General features: G+C 46.2%; 2 protein-coding genes across 3 annotated transcripts in view; one reads left to right on the top strand and one right to left on the bottom strand.

The window, feature by feature from the left end:
* Window positions 1-21,425, top strand: part of LOC121595317 (kinesin-like protein CG14535) — a 115,034-nt gene that overhangs the window by 63,667 nt on the left and 29,942 nt on the right. The window lies entirely within an intron of this gene.
* On the bottom strand, window positions 5,934-7,930 carry LOC121595318 (cytochrome P450 4d1-like). Its single transcript, XM_041919228.1, has 4 exons — window positions 7,713-7,930; window positions 7,264-7,647; window positions 6,555-7,187; window positions 5,934-6,367 (listed from the first exon to the last, which is right to left on the bottom strand). Exons 1-4 carry the CDS (start codon window positions 7,873-7,875, stop codon window positions 6,024-6,026), a joined length of 1,524 nt encoding a protein of 507 aa, XP_041775162.1. The 5' UTR covers window positions 7,876-7,930; the 3' UTR covers window positions 5,934-6,023.

The raw sequence follows: 21,425 nt of genomic DNA, 5'->3' as shown, positions 1-21,425 counted from the left end.
ATAAGCTCCCGTTTTAAATGGCTTATTCGAACAAGATGCTGAACAAGGAACATTAATCGAGCCATGGTGGTTCGTGTACTAGGAATAGTTGAGATTTGCCTTACAGATTGCATACCTTTAGGCGGTTTAAGGGAATCAATGCAGAATGATTATTTTTTTACTTTTTTAATATTGGTGATAAAATGAATGTTCAAACGCATATATTTTATGATTCAAACATCGACATTAACACAAAGCGGTAAAATTTCATACTTTTTCGATCTAACATTTGTTAACGCTCCAAAAAACAATGAACTCCTAACACACTTTTCCAGCAAATTGCGCTAGTTAAACCACAAATGGTACCATTTACTGCTAATGCACCTCTACCTTTCCCACAGTAGATGACGGTTTTGTGCGGTTAAGTGTGAAGTTTTTCTTTTTGCCACATTTCACATCCTTACACGAGGTAATTTTCATTAATGTTCGCCATCACACGGTGCAGTTGGGAATGGCCGGGTACACGCCGGGTGAAAATGAGGACCGAAAAGAAAAAGGAATTGAGCGTTGCAACAAAAAAAAAACCAGGGGAAACCCCAAACGAGAGCAAAGGCAGGAAGTCTTCAAAATAATTACATCCTTAATCCGCTTCCATGTGCGCCAGCATGGTGCAACCAGCAGCCACAGGTTCAGTGGTTCCCGGTTCAGTGCAGGATAATTATCACGACGATGGCAGACGGCTTGCTGGCTTCGCACACCTGCTTGAACTCGAAATGGACTGTGAACTCCGTTGCCGGGAAGAGCCTGGCGACACATGACCTGGTCAGGTGTCCACTCGAACCACGGATGATGTCAGTTTATTTACCGGTCGTTTGCTTTCACCCACGCTCCATGTTGCTCCATCTAACAAGAGTGGCGCAACAAAGTCGACTTAAAAACTGTCAAGCTTTAGGTTCGTGTTTCGAAGCGTTGGCACGAAGCAGGAGTAATATTTGTAAGATTTCTGTGTTCTCGTGTTCTCCTACCAACTGCCGGTGCATTACATTCCCTGCCCGGTGCTACCTGTGACAGTGTGGCACATTCTTGCCATTCCTAGCGGTAACAACTAAGTTATAAAGCTAATTTCATGCTGCGGAAAGTTGTCCACTGCACAGCATAGTTCGTTCGCAACCAACTTCAACCTCAAACCATTGGGGCAGTGCGTGGTTTGGCAGTGCGGTACACACGCACACGCCAAGTTTGACAGTGTGGACGTCTTTATTGGGGAAAACGAACCCTCAAGCTTAGGGACCCAGTGGTTTTCGATATAAATATAAATGTGAGTAAGCAACATGCGAGGAATTGCCTCCGAGCGAAAGGCTGATGGCAACAAACGTAACATGTTCGCCATACGACAGCGCTAAGACTGTGGCAAAGTAAAGTTTGATGCCCATTCCCACGTGTGTGTGTGTGTGTAGGAGTGGCTCGATCCACAACAACACAAGTAAAAGCTACTGGAATGGGGTTTTTGCTAACTGTTTCCATTTTTATTTCGCAAACGTCTCACTGCAAAGAAAAGCATAGCGAAAAGAAGCAAAAGTCCCATTCGCTCGACACTCTCTCTCGAGGGACAAGGTGATGGACTAGAAATCCGGCCCAAAACTGTTCCGGCCACTTCCGATACTTGAACGTCCTTTTTACCTTCCTTCTTTCTTTCTTGCCGCACACTAACTGGGTACTTGTTTGAAGCTCTTGGCTTGGAGAAACTGTCGGCCAACTGTTTCCAACTCCCTCCCTCTCTCTCTCTCTCTCTCTCTCTCTCTCTCTCTCTCTCTCTCTCTCTCTCTCTCTCTCTCTCTCTCTCTCTCTCTCAGCACATCCCATTTCTACCCACAGTGATGTAACTTCCCGAGGCTGTGCCTTGCAATGGGATTCTGTTCGCTTGCTTGTGTTTCGGAAAAAGAGAAATAGAAGCGAAAGACAGCCACTTCGACCATAGTTTGCTAGCCCGTCCTCGTCTGTCTGTCTACTTATTTATTTACAGAGTAAGTAACAAGCAGAAGAAGAAAAAAACATGCAGCAACATAACAGCCCGCCGACCCAACATGACACTGGCAGCAACTGCCATTATGCTTTTGCAGCCACCTTCGCCGTCGACCTGCCTTGCCTGCGCGGCTCCTTATTGTGACCGAACGCGCCACAAACGAATGTCATAAATAATTTATGTGATTTTCAATTTGCTATCTGCCACATTTTGTTAATACCTTTTTTTGCACGGAACGACCCACTTCTGTGCCGAAGGAGGGGAGAGGGAACAGGTGGGAGAGGGATCCTGCCAGGGCAAAAAAGGAAAAGGATGACTTCCCGCTTCAGGTGACAGTTGTAAAGCAGCAGCTCGGTTGCGAGTGGGATGGGGTTGCTTTTTAGCTTTTTCCCCCGTGCGCAGAAGCTTTTCTTGCACCACCCAGCCCACCCCGAAACCGTAGGGCTGGGGAGAGGTGAATCGTAAACGGAGAAACCATTACGGTTTGGTTTTATTTCCAATTACCTTTTTGAAATTGAGAAAACATCAACAAAAAATACCGTTTTCCAATTCGAATTTGGAAGGTTTGTGTTTTTCTTATTCTCAACTTTACAATGGAAATCTCGTTGCAGACACACACACTCAGCGCAGTTAATGCGCCCTGTGTGAGAGAGGGTGTGTTGTTTTCATTACGGTTAATCAAAACACCCGCCGTTTTCCTCCCATTTTCCACTCCAAAACAACGCACTTCAAAGTGGAATTTAACGAATAAAAAGCAGAAATACAATTTCAACACTTTCGGACAGCTTTCAATGAAGCAACATGTAACATTTAGTGCGCACAAACACACACACACATACACACCGAAATGCCCCGCATCATGCCGGTTTGGGTCAACATTCCAGACACACACACCCACACTCATTTGGTAGTGAAATAAATTGGTCTAGACTGGAGCATTTTCCGGCCGTACTTTGTTCCGGTTTCCGGGGGCTTCCGTTGCCCGCCGTCGTACTGTGGATGTTGACCCACATTGGCACACAAAAACACAATCACACCACCACCACCACCAAGGCCTATCGGTGTGTTTTATTTTTGTGATTTTGCCGTGCGGCTAAAGGCTGAGGTTAAAGTTTCACTTCCTGAATGTACAATTCTTGAGGCTTCGGCGTAACTTGAGCTTAAAGTTTTTCGTACATGGGCGTCTGTGTGTGAGTGAGTGTTTGTGTGGAAGAATGTGAAGGAATTTAGCTTCACACCAGCACAGAAACAACACACACACAACGACACCCGGCAAGGACTTTTTTTCTGCAGTGAAACCCGGCCCGGAAAGCCCGTAACATTCCAACCATACTTCGGCCCATACTTGCCCGGCGCGCCCGGTAAATACTCACTCAATTAAAGTTATTGTTATGCTCCGTTCGTATGCTGGAAAGTCGTTAGCAATCGAATTTATGAGCGACACTGCGCCCGTGCGACCGCCGAAACCGGGGAACCAGGAACAGAGGAAAAGAAAATCCACGTGACGTACGCACGCAAGAAAGGAAATGTGAAACACGCCGAAACCACCAGCGCGAGCATAAAAATAGATTTCGTGGGCAAGAAAAAAAAGCCTCTGTAGAACCACAGCGACCTACGGGACAATTTTCCTGGAACAATACCCAGCAGGATGCTACGATTCGAAGGCGTCCCCAGCCTTCCCACCACCTGCTTTGCCTGCTGCACTCGACAGCGGCACCGTGCGCAATCAATACGGATGGACTTCCTGCTGGGCTGCGGGTGGAGAGGGATAGAAATAAAATCAGAACCAAAACAACTGAAAACCAAAGCCAGTTTCCCGGGGAAATGGTTTCAGTCGCTCGTTTCTTATCGAAACTACCTCAAGCGCGGTTGGTTGTCTTCTCGTTTGTTTAGTCTTTCCGGCACGCTGGGGGTAAGGCGCATTTGCTGCTAATCTACCTTTACGGGGGGTGTCCTGCTGAGCGCTTCTAGTGATGGTAGTAAGTCACCGGCTGATAGTGTTAGTATCGATCGCCTTTTTATTTTGTTGGGACAGCAGGGATGGTAGTAGACGGGCAAAAAGGGACACCTCGTTCCAGACTCATAATCATCATCGGTACGATCATTACCACTATTTGCGGGGGTTAAGAACTGCCCCACGACGGGGTATTCCAGTAGAGCATCAGAGAATTAAGGATATCCTGCTTTTTTGCCTTCCAAAAAGGGGAACACGAGTGGTGAGTGGCAAGAACTGAAATGAACAGCAAACAATCAGGAAGCCAAACCTGGCCCAACGGAACGACCTACATATATACACCGCCCAGCACCAATTCGCACGTACTTCAACAATGACCAGGTCGGCAACAGCAGCAGCAGCAGCAAAGCAGCACGTTGGTTAGCATAAATTGCACCACCCGAAAAAACAGCCGGACCCTCAGTGGCCCAGTGACATCCAACCGAACGCTACCTTTTTTCCCCCCAGTTTTTGGGTATTCTTTCCCTTACTCGGTCACGAACGGGTCCGCCCTGCGCGTGTGGTTACGCAACAATGGGCAATAAAGGGCACATTATTACTCCTTCACAATATTTATGCCCAGGTCCGGGGCAACCAGCAAAAAAGGGCAGTCCCTTGTGCGTCTTCCTACATACAGGAACGAACCAAGGAAAGAGGAGTTGTTCGCTGCTTCTCGGAAACGCCCCAAAACACTCTAGTGAAGCATTTCCCCTGGAACGATATTTTTCCTCTATTTATTTATATTAGCCTGCTCATAATCATGTCTGAAATGTCGATGTTCGCACTTTCCGGTGGGAACGCGTCCTGGAGCTCCCCGGTGTTTTCTATTGCTGGACGCATATTCCTGGATTATCCGCATATCCCTTCCTTCGTTCTGTAGCTTTAGCCCAGACTACCTTTAGCGAAAGCGATGCTTTAGTAGTCGGTAAATAATAGCCTTTGAAATAGCATAACGTGTCCGATATCGGAAAAAAGAAAAGGTAGAATGAAACCCCCAAATTGGCCATCCTCCATCCATTCGGGTAGACGCTGTGGCCGATGGTGTGACAGACTATCCACACAAAGCGCGGCATTGGAAACGAAGGTGAGGTTTGTCATAAATAAGTGGTGGATGTAATAAGTTTCCCAAGGTAATGTGAGTTAAATTGTACGGCCAGGCGGGAAACGGATGCGTGACGAATTTTGACAGGGCACACGATAGTACTGTAGCCGCCCAGACCCGGTTCACTGGCAGACATGGGCGCTGGTAGAGTGTGAGGAAGTTTATTTTGTCTGTTAGAAAGGTATATTTTACCTTCAACCTTTTTTTCCGTCATGCTGCCAAAACTGAATAAGTCAAATACACAATCCATTATTATTCTTTGCATGCAAAAAGAGCGCCAAGGTGAGGGGTTCTGTTGAGGCAGAATTACACATTTAAAGGCGAAAAACGTATGCACGTCGTATAACCCGTGGCCGTGGACACGTTTGTTCCGGCTCGTAAGCAATGGAGTTGGGTGAACATGATAAATCAAACAAAGCTTATTTATCTTTGGATTCGGCTCGATGTACACATATTTGCGCAGAGAGAAAACGCAAACAAGCGAATGTAAAGTTTACGGATTAACCACTGTTGCGGAATGTAACACAGAGGAAATGCATGGAGCAGGAGCACAAATAAAGAGATCAATTTTGTTACTTTTGGAAATGGATTTTGTAATATTTGAGGTACGTTTTAATAATATTAAAATCAAACATGAACGAACCCGGCTTTTAGAGCAAAACATTCCATTTTACCCCTAAATGTATGCTAGTTTTGAATAAAAGTTCGTAATGAAAAGAAAATTGCATACGTTTGGGCTGTTGCTCAAGTCAATCCTGTTGCAAAGCTGTTTTTTTATCGAAAGAGCTTTTAAGTACCCTGACACACACCTACACGTTTATCGCTTTCCTTTTTTCCTGAAAATTCAACCACCCAAATGCTTTTCCTAAGTATATGTCTGCGTTTCAATCTCACGGCCCACTCCAACAACCACTCCTACACGTCAATCACGCCGTCCGTTTCAGCAGCTTCACCGGTATGCCCTCGGTCGGTCGAATCACCAGGTCCGTCTTGTACCGTATCCGCCCTGCCGACTCCCCGGGCAGGATCCGGTAGCTGGCCAGCAGCTTCACGATCGTTACCTTCATCTCCAGCAGCGCGTACCGCTGTCCGATGCAGTTCCTCGAGCCGGCACTGAACGGGATGTAGTCGTACGGGCCGCGCTTGATTTCGTTCGCCTCCGAGAACCGCTCCGGATCGAACCGCTCGGGCTCGGGGAACACGGTCCGGTTGCGGTGAATGTTGAAGATTTTGATTGAAATCGATGTGCCCGCCGGGATAATGGCACCGTCTACGGGAACACCGTCGTCCGTTCAGGGACGCCGAAAAAAGAAAGCAAATGAACGCAAATGAAGATTGATCTGAAGGACGGAGGAGCCCTAAAAAAACGGCCCTCACAGGCACACAAGCAACAGCACTACACCGCAAGCATTGAGAGCACGGTCGAAGAATAGAATTAGAAGAAAAAAACTACTCACTGATCTCCATGTCCTCCAGCAGCTTCCGCCCAATGATTGGCACGGGCGGTACAAGCCGAAGCGATTCCTTTATCACCATATCGAGGTACTTGAGGTCCTGTAGCAGCGCGTTCGTGAGCGGAACTTTCGTTTTTTCCTCTCCCAACATTCGGTCGATTTCCTCGTACAATCTCTGCTGCACATCTTGATGCTTGGCCAGATGAAGGATGGTAAATGCGATGCCCGACGTTGTCGTGTCGTGCCCTTCGAACATGAACGTGTCCACCTCCTCCCGAATGTCGGCCGTGCTGAGAGGCTTTCCATCGATCGACACCTTGAGCAGTTGATCGAGGAACGTGTTGCGTCGCTTGGAATAAAGATCCTCTTCGTTCACGTCAAACTCCTGCTTGCCGAGCCGTTGCTCTTGCTCGAGCTGTGCCCGTCGGCTCTCGATGACGGTGTTGGTGAAGTGGTGCAGCTTCTTGATTACGCGCCCCTGCTCCCGGGCAAACGGATACAGGAAGAACAGTGCTGGGAACTGGCGCAGTAGACTGAACACACGCCGTAGGAAGAACACGCTCATCTGCTTGACGGCTTGTGCGTACTCGTTGTTGGGATCGTCCTGCGCATGGATGCGAACACCCATTGAAGTTGCTAAGTTAGGAATGCGTTGAGTTTGTATTAAAATTCTTCCAAAAATTCTTCTCATCCTTCAGCAACTCTCACTCACCACAGATACTATCCAACGCGTACAGTGTCACATAGTCGTAGATGTCAAACTCTCCCTTTCCAACATGCTTCTCCAGCTTGGAGATCAATACATCCGCTTCCTCATTGAACACGTCAATAAACTGGTCCAATATCTTGAAGTGAAACGCTGGCGTTATTATCTTGCGCCGCTGGAACCACTTCTCGCCGAACGAGATCAGCAGCCCGGTGCCCAACCATGGCTCGAGATAATCGTACACGAACGATTTCTTCGTGGTTTTCGCAAGCAGAATCTTTTCCACATTCTTGGAGCTGGACAGATCTAGCACCAAATCATTAAAAGCACCGATAATGGCCACATCCTGACCGTAGCGTTTGTGAAGCCCAACAACGAGGTCAAATATATCTAAACGACAACCATAAATGATGTACATTCGCATACAAATCGTGTACTTGTACCATCGTTCTTACCTGGAATACTTTTGTCTTTGAACAAATAAAACGTTCCAAGAAAGTAGCTCGACTCTGGGCCGCCGAATTTAGCCCGAATAGCCAGCAGCTTCTGCCGCTGTTGATGGTACCTAAGCAGCAGATAAGCCACGTACACGGCCAGCAGCGTGACTAGCCAAAACATTCTCTAGCTTGCAAAACAGCTGCGCGTAACACTTTCTCGTACGGTGGACACTTATCAACTGAGCTTGGGGAGCATCCAAAACATTGGCTTTGGATTTTCGATGCCTGTTATCGCACGCTAGGTGTGGTGGAAGGTTGATAAGGCTTATCTCATCACAACCTTGTAATAGTTAATATGTGTTATCATTGTAGTTGAATGAAAAAAAAAACATCATTCATACAGTAATTTCATTATACCAACAACAAGATGACGATTAATTGCTGTTACTATCGAATTATTATCGCTTAGATAACAGATTAAAGTTACAGTATCAAATTCTGTAGGTGCAATATTGCTTATCGGCCATTCGCAGAGGCAATTGAATCGAGTAGTACTTTGCACTCAAGCTGTCTGCTCCGCGTAATGCGTTTAATTGTCCCCCCGCTAACTGGTGGTCATTATTTTTGTCTTTTATCTTTCGTCGCTTGATATTTGCAGCATTATCCAGCCCACTGTAGATGACAGCAGTAAGCGTGACGCATGAAAGACAGCGTTCATTTATGTTTGCTTCGCCCGCTCTATCCGGTGCAACGGAAATGAGTGATCTTTTCCCATTAATTTAGCAACTGTTCAAGCACTCTTCACGGGCAGCGCTTTAATCTTTTTTCCCCACTTCATTACTACGGCTACGGTGTGCTTCCGTACATCATGCTCTTCATTATTGTATCACTGTACCGTGTTTGCATGCAGAAGTGTGCAATATGCAAAACAACGTGAAATAAAATAAGACTTCAAAATAACTGCCAGCTTCAAATTGCTCTGCTTGGGGAGGGACGGCATTACTTTTCATTGCACTGCAAGGATGCGCAAAGCAGTACCCCTAGACGTGGAGTTGGTTTAATTTGGCTTACCGACGCATTAAGAGGTGTGGTGAGAAGAATTCATCCGTTAAGGGGGAAATTAAAGCAATGCTAAACAGTGAAGCGAGTATGAACAATTTGTACGGTCTTTTCTCAAAAATTGGTAAAATATCACATGTATCTTCGTATCTCTTTCGCTATCGTGTGCTTCAAATTCGCCTTTTATCTTGACTATTGGATTGAGACGCATTAAACGCACACCAAACACCAGATGCGGTTACTCTTTTGATGATAAATGCAGCCCGAAAGAAGGCACACATACACACACAAAAAAGAAATAATCACTCCCTTTGCATCCCTGCCGGCATCAATTTGTAGCGAAAACGATAGGCCTTCAACGACAACCGCATCCATAGGCAAACAGACTGAAAGAAATCAAACAACCACCGGCAGGAGATACTCGAAAGCATTGTGCTGATATCAGAAACACCAAGTAGACTGAAAAAAAAGACAAGCAAAAAAAGTGGTGCAACCTTTCCATTCCCCCTGTCGGGTGCATATGTTTGTGTTTTTCATTATCCATTATCCTGGCCGTGTTTGACAAGCGGAAGAGGGGGTTTTGGAAGGAGCTGGGAAAGGGACACAAGGAAGAAAGTCGAGAAAAATGGCAAAAAATCATCAACACCATCAAAGTAGATTTGGCGCTTGTTTTTTCTTGTGTGGTACCGAAAAAACATAAAGGCTGTTTTTATGCCTTTGCACACGATAGCCTGACACAGTAGAGTGCAGCATCGAACAAATGGACAGAATATCAATACTATTTTGCGATATTCCATTGATTTTAGTTTTTTCAAACCATTTCAACTAAGTAATCGAATATGTACATCTTCATGCACCATTACAACTGACAAAAGTTTAGTTTTGCAATGCAAATTGCCTAACTTCAGGCGATGTATCGATACTAGTAAGTGTAGAATATAAGTACTTGATCGCCTAAAAGTATGCAATTGATTTATTAATTTTCTTCCAAATGCTAACACATACGCTTTGGAATCTGTGCGCTTGGGATGTATGTTTATTGCTTCTTCCTTCATAATACAATTGCATACCTTCAGGCGCTTAGCAAGATAGTTTTAAACAAATTCCACTTAACTTCTGAATTGAAAACTCTACAACTCAACTTATGACCACTAAACGAACACTGTGCGACAAATCCTTTCCTATCGGGTTAGTGTAGGCCGATTTTCACCGATCCTTCCCTTTCCTTGTTTGCAACTTTTCCACAAAACCTTTTGTTGCGTATCTGCATGCGATGCACTTGCCGCAGCTGTGTGCATTTGTGGTTGCTTTTTTTTTCGTGATTACTCGAATCGATGTTTCCCTTTGTTTTGTGCCTCTGTGTTTGATGCCTGTTCGGGTGTGCCTTTTTGGTGTAAAACAGATTGTCAGAGGGAACAAAACCCCTCACAAAGACACTCATGCCCTCGCGTTTAAAGGCAATGCCTATTCGCAGTACAGGTTCAGTAACTTTTGGATCGGTTTTTTTGTTGTTGTTGTGGTGCCATGTATTTACATCCTCTCCGCCTCGGAACAAAGGATGCATGTATCAACGGGATGATTTGTGGTGTGGATATTATTCACGTTTGATTTACGGCGCTTCCGATTGTGACTCCCGCTGGGTAGGAAATGGGGATAGAATGACGTTCGATATTAATCCCAAATCTAGCAATGCACACACACTCACAAGTACACTCACCACATGCAGTCCGAGCTTACTGGATTCGTTTGATAATTTCCGGTACGTGTTGTACGGTGCCTGAGGGGAATAATTTGGCCCTTTTGCACGGTGCATCCATTCTCCTGGCGTTCTGCTTTGTCTTACAAGATTCTGCTACTGTTACTCTTTCGCTCATTAAAGCCACAAACGGTAATTCGTAAGCTGTAACGCTTGAGTGAGGTTGATTCCTTTAAATATTAATGAGCGCTTCCAGTTGCGATACATATTTAACGCAAGTGCAATACTCCTTGCTTGCAGTAGACGTATTTTGTGGCTATTATTTTCAAATGGATTTTCCCTGTTTACTCAATCGCGCACTATTGAACGAGCAAACCCATTATCGATGCGGTCCCCAAGTCAATCGGCCAAACAAGTGTTTGTTTAGTCTTGGTGACTAAACCCAACCATCTTATTTACACCGAATTTAGTACACCACCGGCATGCAATGATCGTCTTTGGTCCTGCTGTTTGTGCTTTCTTTTCATCGATAATGTCACTCCGTCACAGCATGAAAAGGAATCGGTTAGACATATCTTGAAATGGAGCGTAAAGCAGCCATGGATCGATAAGCAGCTGAAATTTGTCTCCCAAGTTGCTGCTATTCCGAACACACACACAAAAGACCAATGGAATAAAGGACCCAGCTTTGGAAGCTCATCTCCGTGTCCGGAATGTATCCAGGCACCAGTCGGCGGGGACAGTTGATAAAGCAGTACGCAGATGGCAGATGCTGCATCAGCATCATGTTTGTTCTTGGCTTGCAAGCAAGCAACCGGTCGATGCTGAATCGAGAGCATCGGAGTTTACTTTTTCATCATTGTCCAGAGGACTTTGAAGCAGACAAGATGGCAAAACCCAAGATCCAACGCTCCCCAACAGCCAAGAAGACCGGCACACACAAAGAGGCGTACCATGGCGATCGAGACAAAGCGCACCGGCCAAAGGGTCAGCTGGCAATGCGGCATGCCAGCTGGTGTCCAGTTGCATCCAGCTCTATTTATTACTCTTGTCACAGACCGTGGTACCGGATAGGGAAAGAACCTTTTAACCTGCAGCACAAACACTGGTGATGCAACTTGGAGCCAGCTCGATTTTCTTTGCCGCTGAAGTGGACGGTTTCTTGGCACTGTGGCACGAAGAGTGCGCACTCGTTATTGAAATTATCAAACCCATAAAACAATCTTCACCCTTCTTTGTGGGGCCGAGCGTATTGAATGAAATCGATCAGATAATAGAAGATGCGGCACGAGACTGCAGTGCACTATTTGCAACATATTGCTTGCGGTGGCATACTGTTCCGGCGAAGAAGTTGATGCTGCAGAACTAATTTATAGAAAGCACATTTGTTCTGTACGGGGGAGCTTGAGAAATAATTTCGGTTTAAGATAAAGGGATTTGAACTTTTGATTAACAGATGTCTTTTTCTTGTCTTTTTCAGGTAACATACTATTCCACATTCCAAAACATCAGTTTTCTGTGTATTCTGAACATCAGATTGTAAGTACATGCCACTTGCAGTCTTTTAAACGCTTCCAAACTTTCAGTCACAGCAATCAACATCCTCGAGACTTTTTCCTCGGTTGTGACACATTTTGGAACTTCCCAAGAATCACCAAGAAGCGCAATCATTCCCTTAACCACATCTTGTCCTCCCCAACTTGTACGGGCTCCCGTTTCCACATAACTTCATTAAAATGGAAAACCTGGATCGGAAATTCAAGACGGCCAGCGCGCACACGGCCGTCTGATTCTTCAATTTTCCAACTGTCACCTTGCCGGGGATTGTTCGTAACTTTCAGCCCCCAGCCCAATCAACCTGCCTGCCCGGGGAAGGAATGTACAGGTACTCGGGATAATGCCGACACCGGGGGCGCCTCATTTTAATTGGATTGTGTTTAATTATCCATTAGCCAAAGTTTTGACGGTAATTTCCTGCCCGGCTACAGCCTGCACCGGTTTGACCGAACCTGGGTGACCTGGGCGCCCACAAAAACCACCAACCTACCGGGCGCATAGCCGAAGTACCGTAGTGGTTCAAGCGGTCATGGCAAACGCATTAACCCCTCAGGGGGAAAGGCCGCAAAATGTTTCTCTCGCTCTGTGTGTGTCTTTATCGTGCACTGATCTGCTGAAGATGTCTTCTCTTTGAGCAGTCAGTAATGGGACATCCGAGGGAGCCCAGTGGTCACAGAGAACTGGTCCAAAGCAAGGCACCATTATCATTTAGGCTTGCACATGCTCTCTGGCCGGCTCCTTTCGAGCCGGTGATTGTGACAATTTATATCTTCCAGCTCAACAGATCCCCCAGCTTCAGGATAACCATTCTTCACCAGGAACGACGCTACGGGTGGGATGAGCTCGAAAATCGATTTAGATTAAATCGATAGAAATTGATATATTAGCTAAATAAAGTTGTCCTCTGGTATGGTGGTGCCAGACGAGCGTACGACGAGATGCTTCACCATGGTGAGCGTGCACTTCACACGTAGTGCCGTTGTCCGCAAACCGCAACCGGAATATCAATGAGCTGCAGCTGTGGTGGGCATGTACAGCCGCCCAGGAACACTCGGGGACGGGAATCTGCACTGCAGCATAATTTGTGTCCGGCGCTGGTAAGATGGATGATTCTTCAAACGCCAGCTTTTCAAAGACCAGCAAGACTAACGTTTTTTTTTTTGGAGGGATTGAGAAGACTTTCCAACAGCACGATGATCGATTCAGTGCCGAACTTTTTCATTATTACTATTATGTTGATTCCAATTTGGGACACAGCTTCTTGCAGCTCAACTCTGAAGAAGTCATAAAGTTGAAACGAGTTGAGTTCGTTATGCACCGACCTGCCATTAGTGAAGCTCATGCATACCATCAACCATGGACGGTCATCTACTACCATCTTGCCCTTCACTGTAATGGGGGTCATCCTGCCGGTGCTGCAAAATCGAACGCCACCATCCACGAACATGACCTCATAAAAGCCGGGGTTTTGCTTCGGTCAGTTCTATCCGTCGTCACCGTCGTCTAAGGTCGCCTAATGATGGCAAATAAATTTTGACATGCATAAAGCGCCCCATGCTGCTGATGCACTCGATCTGAGTTAGAGACAAACGGGACAGGGGGAAAAAAAGGGACGACATTCATCCATCTTCCCCCTGACACGGAGCGAACGGCTGTGACAGAGTCAGAGCAAACATCGTCCAACAATTATGGAGCCAAAGTTGTCACTGCCGAGGCGTATAGGATTGCATGGGAGAACAGTGAGGCCGGGTGAGATGCAAAAGAACGTGATCAAATGAAGTTGGCTCATTTATCTCCGCTGGGCAACGGGACGAACTTTCCGAACTTTCTGTGTGGTGGAACCATTCTCCCCTAGTGCACACACACACACACACACAAAGAACCGATGTTCGGGGATGTGTTTGGAGGTTTGTTTGTCTGCTAACGAGCTCTGGCAAATGGAAACAGCACGAGCATTGTGTGCCGGGTGTGCGTGCATGGATAGTATGCACCAGCAGCCCTGCACAACTCCTGGTAGCTCGAGAAGCTTTGATGATGTGGTTTTGGAGTCGTTTGGAGTCGAAGTCATAATAGGATTGAAGCTTTAAGGGCGTGTGCTTTTTTTTGCTTGCTCCGTCTCTCGTTTGATTCCTGCCTGGTCCTTGCCTAGTTCCTTTTTCTTCCCACAGCCCCGTTTCGGGATGGACAATTAGGAGTTTGATAACATGCTTTGTTGTACGCTTGTGCGATTCCGTGTCTTGATAGTTTTATGCTTTTACTCCGCTGCTCCGCCCATCGTACCGTGAGCTTTCGTGCGAGCGGGAAAGTGCAGCGATGTAAGCACACTAACGAGCTGGATGGGTTTTGTGCCGCACTCGAGGCTGCAGTTGTGTTTGCTAATTGCCATGAGAAGTTTTGCTAATTGAATGAAATAATCAGCTAAAGCGACGATTCAAAGGCAAGTGCTCTGAGGGGAAAAGTTGTTGTATCGTTTTATGTGACAAATATTTGCATTAGAAGTTAGAAGTGATGAGCTGAGCTGGATTAGCTTCAACGGTAATTAGTATGAAAGTTCCTTTTAAATTAATTTTAATGAGTCAATTCTTATCAGTTAAGAATTTTACAAATATAAGTAATGTTTAACTTTATTTCATTCCAACTGCGATTGCGATATTAATTTCCACAAATTTCGTAATAATTATCTCAAACAGTATGGGAGGATTCACGGCTAGAATTGCGTCTTACTTCACCAATATCATTTCTTAATAAAAGAGATTTAATTCACATTGAATAAACCACGCGAAATGCATATTCTCTTCACCGTTAAAACAATTTCCACCCAAAACTACCATGACTGACAACGTACTGTGCTTTATAATTCATTTACTAGCTATAAGATAAGCCTTTCGTATCCTTCTTCAGCTTTACTTCGCCTCCCCAAACCACACACAACAACATTGACACAAACATCTTTGCACTGCTCAAAATGGACTGCCGGCCTCCCCCGGCTCAATTAGCCATTCCGTGTATCGTGATAATGTCCCCGAGACATAGGCCAGTGGTGGGATGTGTTGGCGCAACCGAAATCCCCGGGACAACCATTATACACCATTGTCTTTTCCGTGTCCCAAACCATCCCGTGCGACTGCCATAATCCTATCACTTACAGCTGAGCACATTTTAATCCACGGCTGAGAAGCGCATTCCCCATACTCACATTCACACAACGAGACCCACCCAACCAGCTCCCAAAGAACCATTGGACACAGGAACGCCGGCAAACACGAAAGACACCGTACGAGGCCGGCGGTCGCGCAAGCTTAAATCGCCAACAATCTTTTAATCTGCTTCGCTGGTGCGCGCTACTTCCCGGGCGCTTCTCCCGGCTGCTCATTGCCACTAATGTTCTAATCCCGCATTGTTTTAAATTAATAATCTCATTTCATATTCCCGTTATGATTTCATTAACTGGCATCCTTTATCCCGCCTTTGCCGGCGTTGTGTAAGATTGCTTGTGTACGTTCCTTCCCAGTCAGTAATCTGCTCGCCGAGAAGTTACCAACACCGGCTATAATAACCGTGCCCACCAGTTCGAGAGGTCCTTGTTGGAGGTCCTCCCGAGTGAACATTATCAATATCATTAGCCAGGGAGCGGGACGATACGGACACGGTACGTATACGTACTGCGGGGCCTTAAGGTGCTGGCGTGGCTACTGCAGAGAGAGCGCACACCAACCGACCCACCGACTGCCGCAGTATGTTCCCCGGAGGTGGAGTGCGAGAAGAGCCTAACGAAGTCATTAGCATAAAACCGTAATGTGTCCCAATTAATCATAATGTGAAAAGTCTGCTTGTCGGTGAATAAATTAGACTCCTCCTTCCGGTGGCGCTGTTGGCCGGCGGAACCCGGCGAAGACTCTAGCGCACCGTGGGCTCGGTGGGCCACACGCAAATACGCCAAAGCGTGAAATGTTTAATTCATACCCGAAAGTCCGAAGAAAGCGCGTGCTGGTCTCGCGGGACCAGCTGGCGTGTTGGCCGTAGCAGTGTTTTGGGCAGTCAGTAAGCAGCCGAACCGCTGGCGAACGCAGGGCTAAGCAAAACAAAAGGATTCGCAAACATTGTAGAGAGTGATTTTTGTGCCTTGTGGACTCTTTTCTGTTTTTGGCACGACGTGTAAATATAATTGCGCTTATTTGTGCGCTTATGTCAACATATTTGGGGGAAAACATTAGCCATTATTAATAGGATTTTGGGTTTCGCAACACGAACGCTGGGCGGGTTTTGTAAACAGTCGATGATAATTATCTGAAATGGTTAGATTACACGAGCTTAATGTTTATTGACTAAACCACGTTTAATGCTGGATTGGCTAACAGAAGTGTAAATGTGATTATGTGATTACTGTTTTGCTCAGCAACGCATGCTTTTTTGTGGAAAAATTGCATGTTCGCCAATCGTTGAGTTAAACGCCTAAAGCTATGCAATACGCAAGACATAATCACCTTTTTTCGATTTATTCATTGAATTGCTTAACTATTCAGCTTCCGTTTTTAAACAATGCTTTTGTTATGCTTTGTTTTAAAGTGATGCATTCTACCTGTCACAAACATTTGCTAACTTGAGTTTGGCTTTTTTCTTCCTCTCAAAACACTTGTGAGCCACTTTATACCTAACACGATAAAACGCATCCACTTTCCGCGAATCGCTCTCCATGCCGCTGAGAAGGTGGAAGAAGAGGCAGCAAGAGGGAAAAAAACTTTTCCTTTCTCCCGATAACAAAACAACGCACTCACCCAAACCCGATACGCTTTTTAGTCCCCATCAAAATGACAGCCACCGAAATTGAGCACCGAGACACACACCCACACGTGTGACATTTTCCGAACAATTTTCCTGCTCCGCTCCGCTCCCCGCACGAACCACCAACTCCGTTTGCGCTACTGTTGTTGGCTTGCCGAGTTGCCAGCCAGCTAGCGGTTTCACCACGGTTGAGTATCCGAGCTGATTGACGACGTACATTATTCCAATTGTCACACTTAATCCGACCGGTTGGAAATCGATGGAAGGAAGCAGAACCTTCCCGGCGCGTTCGTATCGGTACCGTGTCCCATCGCGCGACGGGGTGAAGCGAAAGATGGCGAAACCCGTTGAGCATAAACTCCCGAGCACAAACGGAATGCGAAAGTGCGGATTTAGTGTGTTCCCGTGTGTGTGTGAGTGTGTGTGAGTGTGAGTGTGTCAGCGACGACGGTAAGCTTTTCCTGCGCGAATGTACCGTGTCGTTGCAATGGGAGGACATTTTCGCTGTTTTCCTTCCGCTGGTGGCAAGCCAAAGCCCGCCGCATGGTTGCTCCCTCGCTCCCGTCAACATTTATACGCCACCGAGGACAAATGTGTTTTTGTGTACGATACGCTGCACAGGGGTAGACGGTGTGTTGTCAAGCGACTGCGAAAGTCGGGAATTAAATGGAGGCGAAAAGTCTCTCGACTTTGCACTTTTCCTACCGTTCCGCGTGCGCTCGTCCCGGGAGCGAGATAACGATGACACTTTGGGAAAGTAGCATTTGCACCGCCGCTGCTGGAAGCGAATTGGTTCGCCGAATGGTGTTGTGCATGAATGGATTCGTATATCACTTTCTTCGTGCGCAATGTATGTGTATGCATGTGTTTTGTGTGGCAAAGTGTGGCCGGCGGGCTGGAAACGGTGCCGTGTTGCCCACAAGTGAGTGCAAATATGTGCTGTGTGAAATGTTGTCTGGCGTAGCGGTACGTACAGTTTAGGTATCACTGTCTTCGGTCTGAGTGTGGTTAGTCTCTTTGCAAAACTATTCAAAAAGTTTTCAAGTGCGCAAATTGTGCTCAATCGCGACAATTGAAGTTGCTATTAGAGAAAAATACCTCTGCAAGAGAGAGGGTATTTAAATCATTATATTGAAATAATAGCACTTTTGCCATTTTTAGCGCCTAAAGCTATGCAATAAGGTGTTCTTTTCGGGATTTTTAGACCAGATTCAATACCTTAATAGTAACCTCAATCAAAACCACATACTTTTCTCTTTAAACATATTCGCTTACTGTTCTAATCATCATAAGATTTTTTGCAATACTTCTCTCAACAACGTTGACGCTCCTTCAACAACTATCGCTCTGTAGCACCCGCCCGGGAACATGACGCACGCTTAGGCACATTGTTAGTGTTAGTCACCCTCCACAAAACGTATGCAAATCCACCACCAAAGCTGCCATAAGATTCGTTCCACAAACTCTGGAGCGGGATTATTCAAATGTCTCACACCACGCCTTGTTGTTCTCCATCTCAGCTAGTGGAAAGACAGAAGCAGCGGCGTCTCAAGCAGTCAAAAACTTCACTCGCAATCTCACGCCACCGCGGGGTTGAGTGCGACATATGAACGTCAGCTTCCCAGCTCTCAGACAATTAGATATGACACTGTTTACATTCTCAAGCACTATTTATTCCCGTAATTGAGTGCAAACAGATCGACGATAAGACACCGTGCCGGGGCGTTGTTCGCAGTCGTTGGGGTGGTGAAACGACGACATCTTTGGACAGATTTCATGCGTTTTTGACTGTACGCGTACGCGTCATTCCTTTGCCGGGCTGGGTATTATTTCACCGGCTGAGAGTTTGCGTTTTCAGAAGACAGAAGACAGAGTGCAAAACAATTCAAGACGAACTTGTCTCCTCACAGGTGAAGGTGTCTTGAGCGTAATTCCTTACTTAACAGCAATAATTCCCTATTCGCCCCACCGGATGCTTTCTGTGATTATCATCCACCACCGCCATCACCACCAGCAGGAGCGAAAAGTTTTCCAATTCAATTTTGGGGTTTTTGAATTTGCTGCTACATTCCAACCGTCGGAGGAGTGTGGGCACAGTGTACAATCCTGTCAGCCGCGTGACACAGTACGCAGTGCGAGCAACGCAGTGCTCTTTTGCCCACCGCAAAGGTTTGCTGCCGCGTCCCGAAAAATTGCCCCCACCGGAAAAGGGAAATTAATTAGAAATAATTTATGGCCATATTTGTGTGTGCTAGGGGCGGCCCCTTTCCACCGGCGAACAGGCTGCCCTCTTTTACACTGTCGTATCTAGTCCTGCAGGAGCTCTGGACACAAAACAACAACGCCACTCCAGGATGGAAGGGGCGCGTCGTGTGCGGGGAGAAATATAAAATTTTACGACTATTCACGTCATGCATCATGAACACAATAAATCCTGGCCAGTGTATTTGCTTAATTAAACTTGAGCACTTACTAATTCCGTCGCATTTTCCATCGAACCAGCGCTACCAGGGGTGGGTACGACACCGCACAAGTCATCGGAGGGCGATGATGACGCACACATAGCGAACGCCCACCACCGAACGAAGGGAAAGCAAAAGTTTGAAGCTGAAAACTCATCCACCGATAGCTCCAACTTCCACTAACTGGGTGGAAAATTCAACGTTTCAAGACTCGAGCGCTTTCCTGGGATTACTGCACGTCAAATGTGACGTTTTGCGTTTGCGGCACTGGGGCTCGGTACGGTTTGGAAACAATCGCACCACTCCCCCTTGAGCACGGTGCGGGTCAGAATTTAAAAATTCATTATCTTGGATGACGGACTTTTCCTGCAAATCATCATCATCGTCCGTCCAGCTCCAGTTCGTGTACTTGTTTACGAAACATTAAGCAACTGGGTCGGTGGTGGTCGGTCCTTTTAGCACATTTGATTGGCTAGCTTAGTCCACCAGCCGAGTGGGTTTGTTTCTTCCTAATGTTTATACAGGTTTATCATTAGGGACGTTTTGAGTAGGAAAGTTTCCGCAGACCGTTCCCGAACGAAAAACCCTTTCATCAAAATCTAATCCGGCTGCTATAAAAAGAGAAAAGGTACCTTTATCATGTCTAGCATGATTTACTTTTGAAATGCTTTTGTAGGGATTTAATAAGTTTAAAACGTTCCTTAAGAAAGACATTTTGTATAAATATTGCATACTTCTAGGAGTTTTTACTGAAATTATGTTGAAGCGCCTAAGTTTATGCAAAAATACGTTATAAACAGCTCATACGGCTCTTTCTACAACACACTCACCTGAGTTATTCCGCCCAAGCTCAAACTACGCTCTATTGCTATCCCTTTTCCAGTTGTACAAACTCAACACTGATCCTAACAAAATACTCAACCATCAACTCGAAACTACGGTTGCATCCTTTTTTCAATTTCCCAGCCGGTGCGAGGTACGGTTTTACCTTGCTCATCTCATCAAGGACGCACCCGAAAGCAGTGAACCCACCTTTTCTTTATCCTTCCCTGTGCTTCTCTTGTGGTTCAGCATCCCCGGAAGAGTATCCCCGACTTACTGGAACGTGCCTCAAGTAGCGACCTACCCGGCACGGCCAAATGATAAACTTTCAAGACAAAAATCCTTCAAAGTTTTCAAGTTCTATGGAAGATTTTTCCGATTGAAGAATATAAATACAAAATGCTTCAAAACTATGAAGCTCGAATCTTAAGGGCGGGGCGGCATTCTTCATTAAATCAGCCTCGACTGTGGAAAGGTAAAGTTTTGCGACTTAAGGTGCGCCCCCTCTGCAAGAATGCTCATCTCAGCTGCTGCTAACCCCTAACCGGACGAGCTTCATGCACGATTATCTTCTTTAGTGAAGTTGGTGAACAAATGGTTCAATTCTCCTTTTCATTTATTCATCGATTTGGATCATTAGCATTCTTTATTCCCCGTTCACCACAAACAAGTTCGGTGTTGAGTGTATACGGAACCCAGCGTCACCGGAGGAATTGCTCCACGGTACGCATAAAACTCATCAAAATTTCGACGATTATGCAAAATTCATGCGAATGATGCTGATGTTCCCATACGCCTTGGTTCAACGATCTGATTTCATCACATTTTTCAAGTCGATTCTCATTCCCCCCCCCCCCCCCCCACCAGTCGATTACTGCCACGGGACTTACCTAACCCAACCTTGCTCAAGATGAAGGTAGTTCGGTTTCACTGTTTCACCAAACCGAAAGGCGCACCCATTGATTATTTTTAGGATTTTCCCAGAGCTTCCGACCATACCCACCCATCAACAGTGCAACGGATACGATGGCGCTCCCACATGCATGCAGCAGTAGGCAGATTCTTATCCCGTGTTTTCCGAGAGAAGCGCCCGAAAAACAGATGATTCAGCCTGCCGCAGCATGGGAAATAGCAGCCATCTAACAGATCTCGATTGTGCCTGGTTCCATTATCCTGTTACACACGCATCAGGGCACACGTGAGTCTTCCGCTGGGCTGGGTGCGGACGCAGAGTCACAAGAGACGTTCTGCGGCATTTAGGGATGCCGGTTCTCTTTTAGCTGGGGCGGTCCTTTTCAAACACTTCCCAGCAGCTCAGCCGAACCCCGCAAGAAGACGGTTCAACGGTAAGCT

Source organism: Anopheles merus, chromosome 3R (genome assembly GCF_017562075.2).
Source record: "Anopheles merus strain MAF chromosome 3R, AmerM5.1, whole genome shotgun sequence".
Lineage (NCBI taxonomy): Eukaryota > Metazoa > Arthropoda > Insecta > Diptera > Culicidae > Anopheles > Anopheles merus.
This window is presented reverse-complemented; position numbering and strand designations above follow the sequence as displayed.

Bases quoted from the DNA above. Each gene is read 5' to 3' on its own strand.
- LOC121595318 (XM_041919228.1), bottom strand. From the start codon at position 7,875: ATGTTTTGGCTAGTCACGCTGCTGGCCGTGTACGTGGCTTATCTGCTG. The intron at 7,648-7,712 runs GTAAGAACGATG...GTTGTCGTTTAG, and splicing joins CAAAGACAAAAGTATTCCAG to ATATATTTGACCTCGTTGTT. The intron at 7,188-7,263 runs GTGAGTGAGAGT...TTCCTAACTTAG, and splicing joins CGCGTTGGATAGTATCTGTG to CAACTTCAATGGGTGTTCGC.